At 46.1% G+C, this 14,553-nt stretch overlaps 2 protein-coding genes across 2 annotated transcripts in view; one reads left to right on the top strand and one right to left on the bottom strand.

The window, feature by feature from the left end:
• The first annotated feature begins 4,594 nt into the window (after positions 1 to 4,594).
• Positions 4,595 to 11,632, top strand: dph5 (diphthamide biosynthesis 5). The gene is made up of 7 exons (XM_020625824.3): positions 4,595 to 4,841; positions 8,265 to 8,389; positions 9,056 to 9,164; positions 9,686 to 9,806; positions 10,403 to 10,442; positions 10,697 to 10,806; positions 11,017 to 11,632. Exons 1-7 carry the CDS (start codon positions 4,707 to 4,709, stop codon positions 11,247 to 11,249), a joined length of 873 nt encoding a protein of 290 aa, XP_020481480.1. The 5' UTR covers positions 4,595 to 4,706; the 3' UTR covers positions 11,250 to 11,632.
• Positions 11,633 to 11,929: 297 nt separating this feature from the next.
• Positions 11,930 to 14,553, bottom strand: part of slc30a7 (solute carrier family 30 member 7) — a 12,327-nt gene continuing 9,703 nt past the window's right edge. Inside the window, exons 8-11 of the mRNA XM_065956379.1 lie at positions 14,409 to 14,544; positions 12,903 to 12,993; positions 12,670 to 12,819; positions 11,930 to 12,470 (exon numbers count right to left, since the gene is read on the bottom strand). Of these exons, the coding sequence (XP_065812451.1) occupies positions 12,423 to 12,470; positions 12,670 to 12,819; positions 12,903 to 12,993; positions 14,409 to 14,544 (425 nt within the window). The 3' untranslated portion in view covers positions 11,930 to 12,422. The remainder of the gene's footprint in view (positions 12,471 to 12,669; positions 12,820 to 12,902; positions 12,994 to 14,408; positions 14,545 to 14,553) is intronic.

Here is a 14,553-nt window from a genome sequence, read left to right as displayed (position 1 = left end):
GTAGAGGCTGCTGAGTAAAGAGTCCGTCAGTATTAACTCATCCATTCACACACATTCACACACTGATGGTAGAGGCTGCTGAGTAAAGAGTCCATCAGTATTAACTCATCCATTCACACACTGATGGTAGAGGCTGCTGAGTAAAGAGTCCATCAGTATTAACTCATCCATTCATACACATTCACACACTGATGGTAGAGGCTGCTGAGTAAAGAGTCCATCAGTATTAACTCCTCCATTCACACACTGATGGTAGAGGCTGCTGAGTAAAGAGTCCGTCAGTATTAACTCATCCATTCATACACTGATGGTAGAGGCTGCTGAGTAAAGAGTCCATCAGTATTAACTCATCCATTCATACACATTCACACACTGATGGTAGAGGCCGCTGAGTAAAGAGTCCTTCAGTATTAACTCATCCATTCATACACATTCACACACTGATGGTAGAGGCTGCTGTGTAAAGAGTCCATCAGTATTAACTCATCCATTCATACACATTCACACACTGATGGTAGAGGCCGCTGAGTAAAGAGTCCATCAGTATTAACTCATCCATTCATACACATTCACACACTGATGGTAGAGGCTGCTGAGTAAAGAGTCCGTCAGTATTAACTCATCCATTCATACACTGATGGTAGAGGCTGCTGAGTAAAGAGTCCGTCAGTATTAACTCATCCATTCACACACTGATGGTAGAGGCTGCTGAGTAAAGAGTCCGTCAGTATTAACTCATCCATTCACACACATTCACACGCTGATGGTAGAGGCCGCTGAGTAAAGAGTCCATCAGTATTAACTCATCCATTCATACACATTCACACACTGATGGTAGAGGCTGCTGAGTAAAGAGTCCGTCAGTATTAACTCATCCATTCACACACTGATGGTAGAGGCTGCTGAGTAAAGAGTCCGTCAGTATTAACTCATCCATTCACACACATTCACACGCTGATGGTAGAGGCTGCTGAGTAAAGAGTCCATCAGTATTAACTCATCCATTCACACACTGATGGTAGAGGCCGCTGAGTAAAGAGTCCGTCAGTATTAACTCATCCATTCACACACTGATGGTAGAGGCTGCTGAGTAAAGAGTCCTTCAGTATTAACTCATCCATTCACACACTGATGGTAGAGGCCGCTGAGTAAAGAGTCCATCAGTATTAACTCATCCATTCATACACATTCACACACTGATGGTAGAGGCCGCTGAGTAAAGAGTCCATCAGTATTAACTCATCCATTCATACACATTCACACACTGATGGTAGAGGCTGCTGAGTAAAGAGTCCATCAGTATTAACTCATCCATTCACATACTGATGGTAGAGGCCGCTGAGTAAAGAGTCCATCAGTATTAACTCATCCATTCATACACATTCACACACTGATGGTAGAGGCCGCTGAGTAAAGAGTCCATCAGTATTAACTCATCCATTCATACACTGATGGTAGAGGCTGCTGAGTAAAGAGTCCATCAGTATTAACTCATCCATCCATACACACTCACACACTGATGGTAGAGGCCGCTGAGTAAAGAGTCCATCAGTATTAACTCATCCATTCATACACACTCACACACTGATGGTAGAGGCCGCTGAGTAAAGAGTCCATCAGTATTAACTCATCCATTCACACACTGATGGTAGAGGCTGCTGAGTAAAGAGTCCATCAGTATTAACTCATCCATTCATACACATTCACACACTGATGGTAGAGGCTGCTGAGTAAAGAGTCCATCAGTATTAACTCCTCCATTCATACACATTCACACACTGATGGTAGAGGCTGCTGTGTAAAGAGTCCATCAGTATTAACTCATCCATTCATACACATTCACACACTGATGGTAGAGGCCGCTGAGTAAAGAGTCCATCAGTATTAACTCATCCATTCATACACATTCACACACTGATGGTAGAGGCTGCTGAGTAAAGAGTCCGTCAGTATTAACTCATCCATTCATACACTGATGGTAGAGGCTGCTGAGTAAAGAGTCCGTCAGTATTAACTCATCCATTCACACATTGATGGTAGAGGCTGCTGAGTAAAGAGTCCGTCAGTATTAACTCATCCATTCACACACATTCACACGCTGATGGTAGAGGCCGCTGAGTAAAGAGTCCATCAGTATTAACTCATCCATTCATACACATTCACACACTGATGGTAGAGGCTGCTGAGTAAAGAGTCCATCAGTATTAACTCCTCCATTCACACACTGATGGTAGAGGCTGCTGAGTAAAGAGTCCGTCAGTATTAACTCATCCATTCATACACTGATGGTAGAGGCCGCTGAGTAAAGAGTCCATCAGTATTAACTCATCCATTCATACACATTCACACACTGATGGTAGAGGCCGCTGAGTAAAGAGTCCATCAGTATTAACTCATCCATTCATACACTGATGGTAGAGGCTGCTGAGTAAAGAGTCCATCAGTATTAACTCATCCATTCATACACACTCACACACTGATGGTAGAGGCCGCTGAGTAAAGAGTCCATCAGTATTAACTCATCCATTCATACACACTCACACACTGATGGTAGAGGCCGCTGAGTAAAGAGTCCATCAGTATTAACTCATCCATTCACACACTGATGGTAGAGGCTGCTGAGTAAAGAGTCCATCAGTATTAACTCATCCATTCATACACATTCACACACTGATGGTAGAGGCTGCTGAGTAAAGAGTCCATCAGTATTAACTCCTCCATTCACACACTGATGGTAGAGGCTGCTGAGTAAAGAGTCCGTCAGTATTAACTCATCCATTCATACACTGATGGTAGAGGCTGCTGAGTAAAGAGTCCATCAGTATTAACTCATCCATTCATACACATTCACACACTGATGGTAGAGGCCGCTGAGTAAAGAGTCCTTCAGTATTAACTCATCCATTCATACACATTCACACACTGATGGTAGAGGCTGCTGTGTAAAGAGTCCATCAGTATTAACTCATCCATTCATACACATTCACACACTGATGGTAGAGGCCGCTGAGTAAAGAGTCCATCAGTATTAACTCATCCATTCATACACATTCACACACTGATGGTAGAGGCTGCTGAGTAAAGAGTCCGTCAGTATTAACTCATCCATTCATACACTGATGGTAGAGGCTGCTGAGTAAAGAGTCCGTCAGTATTAACTCATCCATTCACACACTGATGGTAGAGGCTGCTGAGTAAAGAGTCCGTCAGTATTAACTCATCCATTCACACACATTCACACGCTGATGGTAGAGGCCGCTGAGTAAAGAGTCCATCAGTATTAACTCATCCATTCATACACATTCACACACTGATGGTAGAGGCTGCTGAGTAAAGAGTCCGTCAGTATTAACTCATCCATTCACACACTGATGGTAGAGGCTGCTGAGTAAAGAGTCCGTCAGTATTAACTCATCCATTCACACACATTCACACGCTGATGGTAGAGGCTGCTGAGTAAAGAGTCCATCAGTATTAACTCATCCATTCACACACTGATGGTAGAGGCCGCTGAGTAAAGAGTCCGTCAGTATTAACTCATCCATTCACACACTGATGGTAGAGGCTGCTGAGTAAAGAGTCCTTCAGTATTAACTCATCCATTCACACACTGATGGTAGAGGCCGCTGAGTAAAGAGTCCATCAGTATTAACTCATCCATTCACACACTGATGGTAGAGGCCGCTGAGTAAAGAGTCCATCAGTATTAACTCATCCATTCACACACTGATGGTAGAGGCCGCTGAGTAAAGAGTCCGTCAGTATTAACTCATCCATTCACACACTGATGGTAGAGGCCGCTGGGTAAAGAGTCCATCAGTATTAACTCATCCATTCACACACTGATGGTAGAGGCTGCTGAGTAAAGAGTCCGTCAGTATTAACTCATCCATTCACACACTGATGGTAGAAGCCGCTGGGTAAAGAGTCCATCAGTATTAACTCATCCATTCACACACTGATGGTAGAGGCTGCTGGGTAAAGAGTCCATCAGTATTAACTCATCCATTCATACACATTCACACACTGATGGTAGAGGCTGCTGAGTAAAGAGTCCTTCAGTATTAACTCATCCATTCACACACTGATGGTAGAGGCTGCAGTGTACAGTATGGTAGTTGAGCTCTCAGTCTTCAGTCAAAGTTGTGATGCCTGCCAATATCAACTTTTTTCTTGAATTGCATGAAGATAAAAAATCTTCCTCCTCTCATTATTTCTTTCTTATGTTTGTCCCTTATCCTCTTCCGTATCAGTTAAGACCCGACTTTGTTCATATGATATTCTAACTGTTCTGACTGTCATGTCTCCTCAGATTTAAACCATCGAGGACGTTGACGCACACTTAGAGATATTACAATCATGTAAGCATTTTATTTTGAAAGTAAAAAAGTAGTTCTATTTATGTCCGCCGAATTAAAGACGATGTCTTTCTGCACCAGAATCTTAGTTCAAAATAATTCTCTTCACATTAAACTCTGCTTTAAGGGAATACTTTACAAAATGCGAAGATTTCTCTACGAGGTTTGGCGTCAAAGAACAGAACGTATCGCTGCTGTAGCTGTCGTGAAACATAAACAGTTTACGGCATGCCGTATTCCGGTCGGTCCATACAGACTACACGTGAAGACAGAGGAGCTGACAGTAAACACAGTAGTGATTTATCTGGAGTGTGACACCGACCCTTCGCACACACAGACGCCGGCAGGATGCTGTATCTGATCGGCCTGGGTCTGGGGGACGCGGCGGACATCACGGTGAAGGGTCTGCAGGCGGTGAAGAGCTGCTCCAGGGTTTACCTGGAGGCCTACACCTCCATCCTGACCGTGGGCAAGGAGGCCCTGGTGAGTCCGGAGACACACACACACACACACACACACACACACACACACACACACACACACACACACACACACACACACACACACACACACACACACACACACACACACACACACACACACACACACACACACACACACACACACACACACACACACACACACACACACACACACACAGACAGACAGACAGACAGACAGACAGACACACACACACACACACACACACACACACACACACACACACACACACACACACACTGCTACTTATTGATGATCAAAAGAAGAACATGATTCGATCTCAGGTGTCTAGGACTTGAATCTTTGTTGCCATGGTATCAAACAGGATTTCCTTAGAATAAGAGAGAAATCTTCCTGATTGGTCCTTTAAAATCTTCTCTGTAACTGAACATGGAGGTGTGTTCTTCCTGATGATGATGTCACGATGCTCAGATCGTCATGTGACCCATGCACATGTTACAGAGTGATATGCTGCAAAGCTCTGATGGTGCACTTCACTGTAACGCCATTGCTCAGGGATTGAAATATTTGAATCTTTGTTTTGGGTCTCTGAGGACCATAAGGATGGATGTTTTAAGTCGTAGGATGCCTCTGCTGTTTTTATTCTCAACATTAAAGCTGTTGTAGTGGATTCTGTGTAGGACGTGGTCTTTCTCATGTGTACACTCAGCCCTATATCACGATGACTTTCATCAATGATGATGAGCAGTCAGAGAAACATGAACATGTTTTATTATTCAGGAAGTGCTTCAGAAATCAGTGTCAAATTAAAAGTCTTTAAATCAAAATACATAATTGATAAAAGTCTCATCACCTCTCTGTTAGTCTCTCTGTTAGTCTCTGTTAGTCTCTGTTAGTCTCTCTGTTAGTCTCTGTTAGTCTCTCTGTTAGTCTCTGTTAGTCTCTGTTAGTCTCTCTGTTAGTCTCTCTGTTAGTCTCTGTTAGTCTCTGTTAGTCTCTGTTAGTCTCTGTTAGTCTCTCTGTTAGTCTCTGTTAGTCTCTCTGTTAGTCTCTGTTAGTCTCTCTGTTAGTCTCTGTTAGTCTCTCTGTTAGTCTCTCTGTTAGTCTCTGTTAGTCTCTCTGTTAGTCTCTCTGTTAGTCTCTGTTAGTCTCTGTTAGTCTCTGTTAGTCTCTCTGTTAGTCTCTGTTAGTCTCTCTGTTAGTCTCTGTTAGTCTCTCTGTTAGTCTCTCTGTTAGTCTCTCTGTTAGTCTCTGTTAGTCTCTCTGTTAGTCTCTCTGTTAGTCTCTCTGTTAGTCTCTGTTAGTCTCTCTGTTAGTCTCTCTGTTAGTCTCTCTGTTAGTCTCTGTTAGTCTCTGTTAGTCTCTGTTAGTCTCTCTGTTAGTCTCTGTTAGTCTCTGTTAGTCTCTCTGTTAGTCTCTGTTAGTCTCTCTGTTAGTCTCTCTGTTAGTCTCTGTTAGTCTCTGTTAGTTTCTCTGTTAGTCTCTGTTAGTCTCTCTGTTAGTCTCTCTGTTAGTCTCTCTGTTAGTCTCTGTTAGTCTCTCTGTTAGTCTCTCTGTTAGTCTCTGTTAGTCTCTCTGTTAGTCTCTGTTAGTCTCTCTGTCAGTCTCTGTTAGTCTCTCTGTTGGTCTCTGTTAGTCTCTCTGTTAGTCTCTCTGTTGGTCTCTGTTAGTCTCTCTGTTAGTCTCTCTGTCAGTCTCTGTTAGTCTCTCTGTTAGTCTCTGTTAGTCTCTGTTAGTCTCTCTGTTAGTCTCTGTTAGTCTCTGTTAGTCTCTCTGTTAGTCTCTCTGTTAGTCTCTGTTAGTCTCTCTGTTAGTCTCTGTTAGTCTCTCTGTTAGTCTCTCTGTTAGTCTCTGTTGGTCTCTCTGTTGGTCTCTGTTAGTCTCTGTTAGTCTCTGTTAGTCTCTCTGTTAGTCTCTCTGTTAGTCTCTGTTAGTCTCTGTTGGTCTCTCTGTTGGTCTCTGTTAGTCTCTCTGTTAGTCTCTCTGTTAGTCTCTGTTAGTCTCTCTGTTAGTCTCTGTTAGTCTCTCTGTTAGTCTCTCTGTTAGTCTCTGTTAGTCTCTCTGTTAGTCTCTCTGTTAGTCTCTCTGTTAGTCTCTGTTAGTCTCTCTGTTAGTCTCTCTGTTAGTCTCTGTTAGTCTCTCTGTTAGTCTCTCTGTTAGTCTCTGTTAGTCTCTCTGTTAGTCTCTGTTAGTCTCTCTGTTAGTCTCTGTTAGTCTCTGTTAGTCTCTGTTAGTCTCTCTGTTAGTCTCTCTGTTAGTCTCTGTTAGTCTCTGTTAGTCTCTCTGTTAGTCTCTCTGTTAGTCTCTCTGTTAGTCTCTCTGTTAGTCTCTGTTAGTCTCTCTGTTAGTCTCTCTGTTAGTCTCTGTTAGTCTCTCTGTTAGTCTCTGTTAGTCTCTCTGTTAGTCTCTGTTAGTCTCTCTGTTAGTCTCTCTGTTAGTCTCTGTTAGTCTCTGTTAGTCTCTCTGTTAGTCTCTGTTAGTCTCTCTGTTAGTCTCTGTTAGTCTCTCTGTTAGTCTCTCTGTTAGTCTCTGTTAGTCTCTCTGTTAGTCTCTGTTAGTCTCTCTGTTAGTCTCTCTGTTAGTCTCTCTGTTAGTCTCTCTGTTAGTCTCTGTTAGTCTCTCTGTTAGTCTCTCTGTTAGTCTCTGTTAGTCTCTCTGTTAGTCTCTGTTAGTCTCTGTTAGTCTCTCTGTTAGTCTCTGTTAGTCTCTGTTAGTCTCTCTGTTAGTCTCTCTGTTAGTCTCTCTGTTAGTCTCTGTTAGTCTCTGTTAGTCTCTGTTAGTCTCTCTGTTAGTCTCTGTTAGTCTCTCTGTTAGTCTCTCTGTTAGTCTCTGTTAGTCTCTCTGTTAGTCTCTCTGTTAGTCTCTGTTAGTCTCTCTGTTAGTCTCTCTGTTAGTCTCTGTTAGTCTCTCTGTTAGTCTCTCTGTTAGTCTGTTAGTCTCTCTGTTAGTCTCTCTGTTAGTCTCTCTGTTATTCTGTTAGTCTCTCTGTTAGTCTCTCTGTTATTCTGTTAGTCTCTCTGTTAGTCTCTCTGTTAGTCTCTGTTAGTCTCTGTTAGTCTCTCTGTTAGTCTCTCTGTTAGTCTCTGTTAGTCTCTGTTAGTCTCTGTTAGTCTCTGTTAGTCTCTCTGTTAGTCTCTGTTAGTCTCTCTGTTAGTCTCTCTGTTAGTCTCTGTTAGTCTCTGTTAGTCTCTCTGTTAGTCTCTCTGTTAGTCTCTGTTAGTCTCTGTTAGTCTCTGTTAGTCTCTCTGTTAGTCTCTGTTAGTCTCTGTTAGTCTCTGTTAGTCTCTCTGTTAGTCTCTGTTAGTCTCTCTGTTAGTCTCTCTGTTAGTCTCCGTTAGTCTCTCTGTTAGTCTCTCTGTTAGTCTCTGTTAGTCTCTCTGTTAGTCTCTCTGTTAGTCTCTGAGTCGTTGATACTAAACGTTGTCTGCTCTCTGGCGCCCTCAGGAGGAGTTTTATGGGAAGGATCTGATCCTGGCAGACCGAGACCTGGTGGAGCAGGGGGCTGACGAGATCCTGAAGGATGCTGATGTGACTGATGTGGCGTTCCTGGTGGTGGGCGACCCGTTCGGGTGAGTCATGTTGTCCACGTCTGAGGACTGAGCACGTCACACACACACACACACACACATCACTGAGACACTATGTGTCCTTTCCTTTCTTTTTCACATGTTGGTCATTCAAAAAGAGAAATGACTGATAATTGGTGTCTAGGACTTCTATCTTTGTTGCCGTGGTAACAAACGGAGGTCGATGACGTCTGTAGCCTCCAGCTGCTGAGGTCACAGACGCTTCAAATCAACGTGTGACGGGAGAGAAACATCTCCATTTGAAGTGTTCAGACGGTCAGACAAGCAGCAGCTTCTCTGAAACCAACGTCAGCAGAGTGAGAGCGGCGAGTGGCGAGCGGCCAGCGGCGAGCGCTGCACCCTGTTATTAGTCACTCAGGAATCCTGTGGTTTGGGGAGAAATCTGCACGAATGAAGCAGCTCTGTGGTGTGTGTGTGTGTGTGTGTGTGTGTGTGTGTGTGTGTGTGTGTGTGTGTGTGTGTGTGTGTGTGTGTGTGTGTGTGTGTGTGTGTGTGTGTGTGTGTGTGTGTGTGTGTGTGTGTGTGTGTGTGTGTGTGTGTGTGTGTGTGTGTGTGTGTGTGTGTGTGTGTGTGTGTGTGTGTGTGTGTGTGTGTGTGTGTGTGTGTGTGTGTGTGTGTGTTTAAACTATTTAAACTTTTTGTTTGCAGAGCCACCACACACAGTGACCTGGTCCTGAGAGCAGTGCATGCTGGGATACCGTACAGAGTGATCCATAACGCCTCCATCATGAACGCAGTGGGCTGCTGTGGGCTGCAGGTACGTCCCACACACACACCTCTGTGTGCCCTGAGCTCAGTCTGACAGGCTGTTTTCTAAAGCCCCTCCTACACTGGTAGTTCGTTCTGATTGGTCCAACATGCAGCATGAGACCAGGGTCCCTCGCAGACGGTTTCCCACAATGCTCCTCAGCTGAGACCTGTGTGTGTGTGTGTGTGTGCACGCCATCTGCTGATGAATCTCATTACACTAATGTGACCTCATCAATAACTGACCTGTCACAGCAGCCAATCAGAGAGCAGGACCCAGCTGTCACACACACACAGATTAACATTTACAGCAGGAGCTCCACTGGGAGGTCGTTAATATGCTAATGAGGGGGTGGGGGCATGCTAATGAGGCCCCTCTACTGGGAGTCCGTCCCATCAGCCCCCCCCCCCCCCCCGCTTATTCAGGCAATACAAACTTTTATGGGGGGGAGAGATCAGCTGTCGGGTTACTATAGACGTCTGCAAGAGATTTAAATGCCACTTTTCATTTCCCGCGTGTGTGTGTGTCAGCTGTATAACTTCGGGGAGACGGTGTCGTTGGTGTTTTGGACGGACACGTGGAGACCAGAGAGCTTCTACGACAAAATCTGTAAAAACAGAACAGCTGGACTTCACACACTCTGCTTGCTGGGTGAGACACACACACACACACACACACACACACACACACACACACACACACACACACACACACACACACACACACACACACACACACACACACACACACACACACACACACACACACACACACACACACACACACACACACACACACACACACACACACACACACACACACACACGGATGTGACCTTGAATGCAGCAGCTGATCGGTGCATTCAGGGTTCATCCAGAGGAGACCATCACGGTGGACCAGGGGGGGCGGCTGTGGCTCAGTCGGTAGAGTCATTGCCTCTCAGCTGGGCAACATGTCCCCACAGTGCTCCCTCTGCTTCAGTGGTGGTGTATGAATGGATGACTTACATAGAGATCATGTGTGTCAGTGTGACCTGCAGTGTGAAACAACTTTATGAGCTCAAGGCCATTTACCTCCCTGAACCCCCTGGCCCCCTGCCACGTCTAGTCACCGAGTATCGGATGGTACAAATGATGAACTCTTTCTTCCTTTCTGGACTTTTTGATTCTTTTCTTTTATTAGTTAACACATTGTATATTTCTAAAAACGTGCGGTCTCAGATCTATTTAAACTTTCCGTTTTTTCAGACATTAAAGTTAAAGAGCAGAGCGTGGAGAACATGATGAGGTAAGACACTAAGCTCCGCCTCCACACACACACAGCGCTGGTGTCCCCCGCTGGATCAGCTGATCCCCTCTGTAAAGTCTCTGAAGACGCTAAAGGGAGGGGGCGCCATAATCAACACAAACTGTTCCTCACGGAGATTTAAAGTCTTTAAATATTCTCATAAGAAATGAAAATAAGAGGTTGAGATTTCACACTGAGAAGAATCAGAGCAGGTGATGAGTCAGGTGACTCATTTCAATATTTACATTTTTCAGAGGGAAGAAGATCTTTGAGCCTCCTCGCTTCATGACGGTCAGTCAGGCTGCAGATCAGCTGATTCAGATCATCCAGAGGAGGAGGGAGGAGGAGCAGGGGGCGGAGCTCGGTGAGTGACAACTTGTCTGCTCTCATCTGATTGGCTCAAACACAAAGCTAACAGGATCTCAACAGACGACCTGCAGAGGTTAAAGGTCATCTTCTCGTGGCTCAGCGTCAAAATTTGAATCTATCTACAGGTGTTTATCAGACAGGTATGTTTCATAAACAAGTAAATCCAGCCAATCAGCTGCTCTCGTGCATCGTGTGTTCCCCACAGGTGTGACGGAGGACACTGTGTGTGTGGGCGTGGCCAGGCTTGGCGCAGACGACCAGAAGATCTGCACGGCGATGCTACGTCAGCTGGTGTCATGTGACCTCGGTGGTCCACTCCATTCGCTGCTGGTCACTGGTCGACTCCACCCGCTGGAGGTGGACATGCTGCGAGTGAGCGCAGAACCAAACGCACTGCAACACCTGCACATGATCGACAGCTCCACCTACTGCTCCTAACACACACACACACGTTTGTCTGGCCATCCTTGTGAGGACGACGTTACACCTCATCGAGACCCGAGTCCAGCCTGGACCTGGACCCTTTGAACGTGTGAGGCCGACGTTACACCACATCGAGACCCGAGTCCAGCCTGGACCTGGACCCTTTGAACGTGTGAGGCCGACGTTACACCACATCGAGACCCGAGTCCAGCCTGGACCTGGACCTGGACCCTTTGAACGTGTGAGGCCGACGTTACACCTCATCGAGACCCGAGTCCAGCCTGGACCTGAAACTTCAACGGCTCAAACTGTTGGTCCTCTTTAAGATAGCAGGACAAACACACTCATACACACACAGTTTTTATCAACAATGTAATCATTAAAAAAGAAAACATTTATGATGCCTGGTTCTGATTGGTCCTTATGTCAGGGATGTGAGTGTCCTCACACGAGGAGAAGGGGGCGGGGCTCGGCATGTATAATAACCCTACCTGTGATCGATCAAATATTCATTTTTGAATAAGAACTTAAACACTCCGGGACGGGGGTCCCACCTACTCGCTTATGGCGTTCGACTGGAAGCGAATTTCAGAGAAATCCATCAGAATGAAATCCCTGTAATAAACGTGATCAAGTTGTGACGTGTAATTGTTGCGTTATGATGTCATCAATAAAGATGGCGGTGAATGATGAGCTCAGAGAAACAGAATTATTTATTACAGTTGAAAAAGAATGAAACCCCAAGACTGGTCACAAGGTTTGGTCACATGATTTGGCACGTTAAAAAAAAAAAAAACATGGCGACATCACACACACCGCTCTCCAATCAGCTGGCAGCAGTATGGTCCCAGCAGTGATGTCACAGGGGGAGGGGCATCCAAACAGGAAACAGGCTCAGATTGTCTCTGATTTATAATGAAGGCACTTACCCAGAATGCTTTGCTCCAGTCTACAAAGTGCAGCTGGGGGGGGTCACGCTGTCCGCTGATGGACAGGTGAGGTTAAAAAAAGGGGGAGGGGCATTTTGAGTTCATCCAGGATGCGTTGGGCTGGTGCATCATGGGAGATCAGTCACACACCCCCACCCCCTTCTCGGTCTGACCTGTAGTGACCTTGAGGGTGGAGTCAGAGGTCACCTGCAGCAGACTGAAGGTGATTGGTCCCAGGTGTTCAGAGGAGGAGGAGCTTCTACATGGCGGCTGTTTCCATCTGAACGTAGAGCTGTCGAACTCCGGCCTGCAGACGCACAAAACACCAACGCTCAGTTTCACTTTGTGACCATGTGGTGCATTCAGGTACCTGAGTGAATACGTAGTGAGGTGCATTCAGGTACCTGTGTGAATACGTAGTGTGGTGCGTTCAGGCACCTGTGTGAATATGTAGTGAGGTGCATTCAGGTACCTGTGTGAATATGTGGTGAGGTGCATTCAGGTACCTGTGTGAATATGTGGTGCGTCTGGCTGAGGACCCAGCGTGTGTCTGCGTCGGGGGCAACCAGCAGCTTTAATGTTCCAATGTAAACGTCCGTGCACAGGGTCCAGAAGTGAGGCTCCTGCAGGTTATAAACTCCCTGCAGCTGCTGCACCTGAACACAACACGGTAAAGCAGGAATTAGGGTACCTTACCCTGATATGGACAGGTGATGAGGGGGTAGGGGTCTGTACTCACCCTCTGGTAACACTCAGGGAGGGCGTTGTCCAGGGAGGGCGGAGTTCTCTGCATCAGGATCCCGATGGACTCTTTCAGCAACGGCACCACACTGGGGGTCAGAGATCACAGAAGACAGAGGGTGAGTGTGTCTGAGGCTCCTCCCCTCATGAGTCTGAGTACAGCTCAGACTCATGAGGGGAGTCGGGTTCACTAGTTTCCAGTCAGCTGATGATGCCTGTGGTTGTGACCACAGCTCTGCTGTGTTCACTTCCAGCCTATCAAACCACATCATCTCCATTTATCATAGAGGATTCTGGGAAATCTGAGGCCTACGTTTACAACCAGAGAACCAGCCAACCGAGTCCGGACTCCGGTCTCATACCGGCGGTCTGGCACGTTGGACTCCATTAAATACTAATTGCACATTCCTTACATTAGTGCAAAGCTTTTTCCAGATCGATGTGTGCAGCGGGGCTGAAACCTGAGACAGAATCCATCAGGAGGGGCCGCAGCCGGGCCGCAGCCAGAACACAGACTACAGCTCGCCTTGTGCCGTGTTCAGGGACACTCTGGTGTTCCTCAGGGTTCTTTATACAGTTTATATGAGGTTTCATCAGTGACGTCCTTACAGGAGGTTCTAAGGGTCAGTGTGAGGCTTTATGAAGCTTCTCAAAATTCTTTATGGTCTGGTCTCTGATCAGGTTCTGGGTCCTTTACGAGGGTCTAGGTCCAGTAATAACAAATGGGGGGTCAGCATGAGAACTAAGAGCTGCCATCACTGTTCGATGTTCGATGGGTCTTTAAAGGTTCTGATGGGGACTGAAGAGGTTTTCTGGGCTCTTAAAGGGGTCCCCTGAAGACCTCCACAGTTCTCGTGGTTGTTGCAGCGTCCCATGAGTCTTTAGGAGGGTGCAGGTCAATGTGTGGGATCCACCGAGCCTTCAGGAAGCTCTTGGTATCATTTCAAAGGTTCTAAAGGTGTTCTGGTGATCTGTGACGGGGTCCCTGAGGGGGTTCTGGGATTCTTCAGTGGTTTGAGTGCTAACGAGATCTTTTTAGTTTTGATGTCACGATAAGACAAGAACTTGAACTTTGATGTGATACGAGTACAAATCCAAAAATAATGATAACCTGTGGTTACCATGGCAACACACATTTAAGACACGCATGCACACGGTCCATTGTGTGTTTAAAAGCGTCAGACCTGCAGTCTGTCATTACAGAGGGAGACGCTGATTGGTCGACTGCTGAGGATACCACAACAAAGACACAGCTGGCCCCGCCCCCTGTACACACACACGCAGCAACCACAGCGTGGTCACAGCTGGCCATGCGGCAGGCTGGTTAAAGCCCCACCCACCCTGGTCTGTAAATAAGCTGTCAATCACCTGTCCTTCAGTCACACTGAACGGGACTGTTTCCTGTTCTTCTTCTCTGTCTGCAGGTTGGAGCAGCTGTGTGTATAAGGTGTTTTTATAAATAAAGTTTAAGTAAAGGGTCGAAGGTCAAGATGAAGAGTGTCACCTGACTCCGATGAGAAGAGCGATCAGCATGGAGCAGATCGGATCAGCAATCATCAGGTCGTATTTCTGCATCAGGAGAGCCGAGATGATCACGCCCACGCTGCCCAGAGTGTCAGCGATGATGTGTAGCAGGACGCCTACACACA

The sequence above is a fragment of the Labrus bergylta genome, chromosome 6 (genome assembly GCF_963930695.1).
Source record: "Labrus bergylta chromosome 6, fLabBer1.1, whole genome shotgun sequence".
Lineage (NCBI taxonomy): Eukaryota > Metazoa > Chordata > Actinopteri > Labriformes > Labridae > Labrus > Labrus bergylta.
This window is presented reverse-complemented; position numbering and strand designations above follow the sequence as displayed.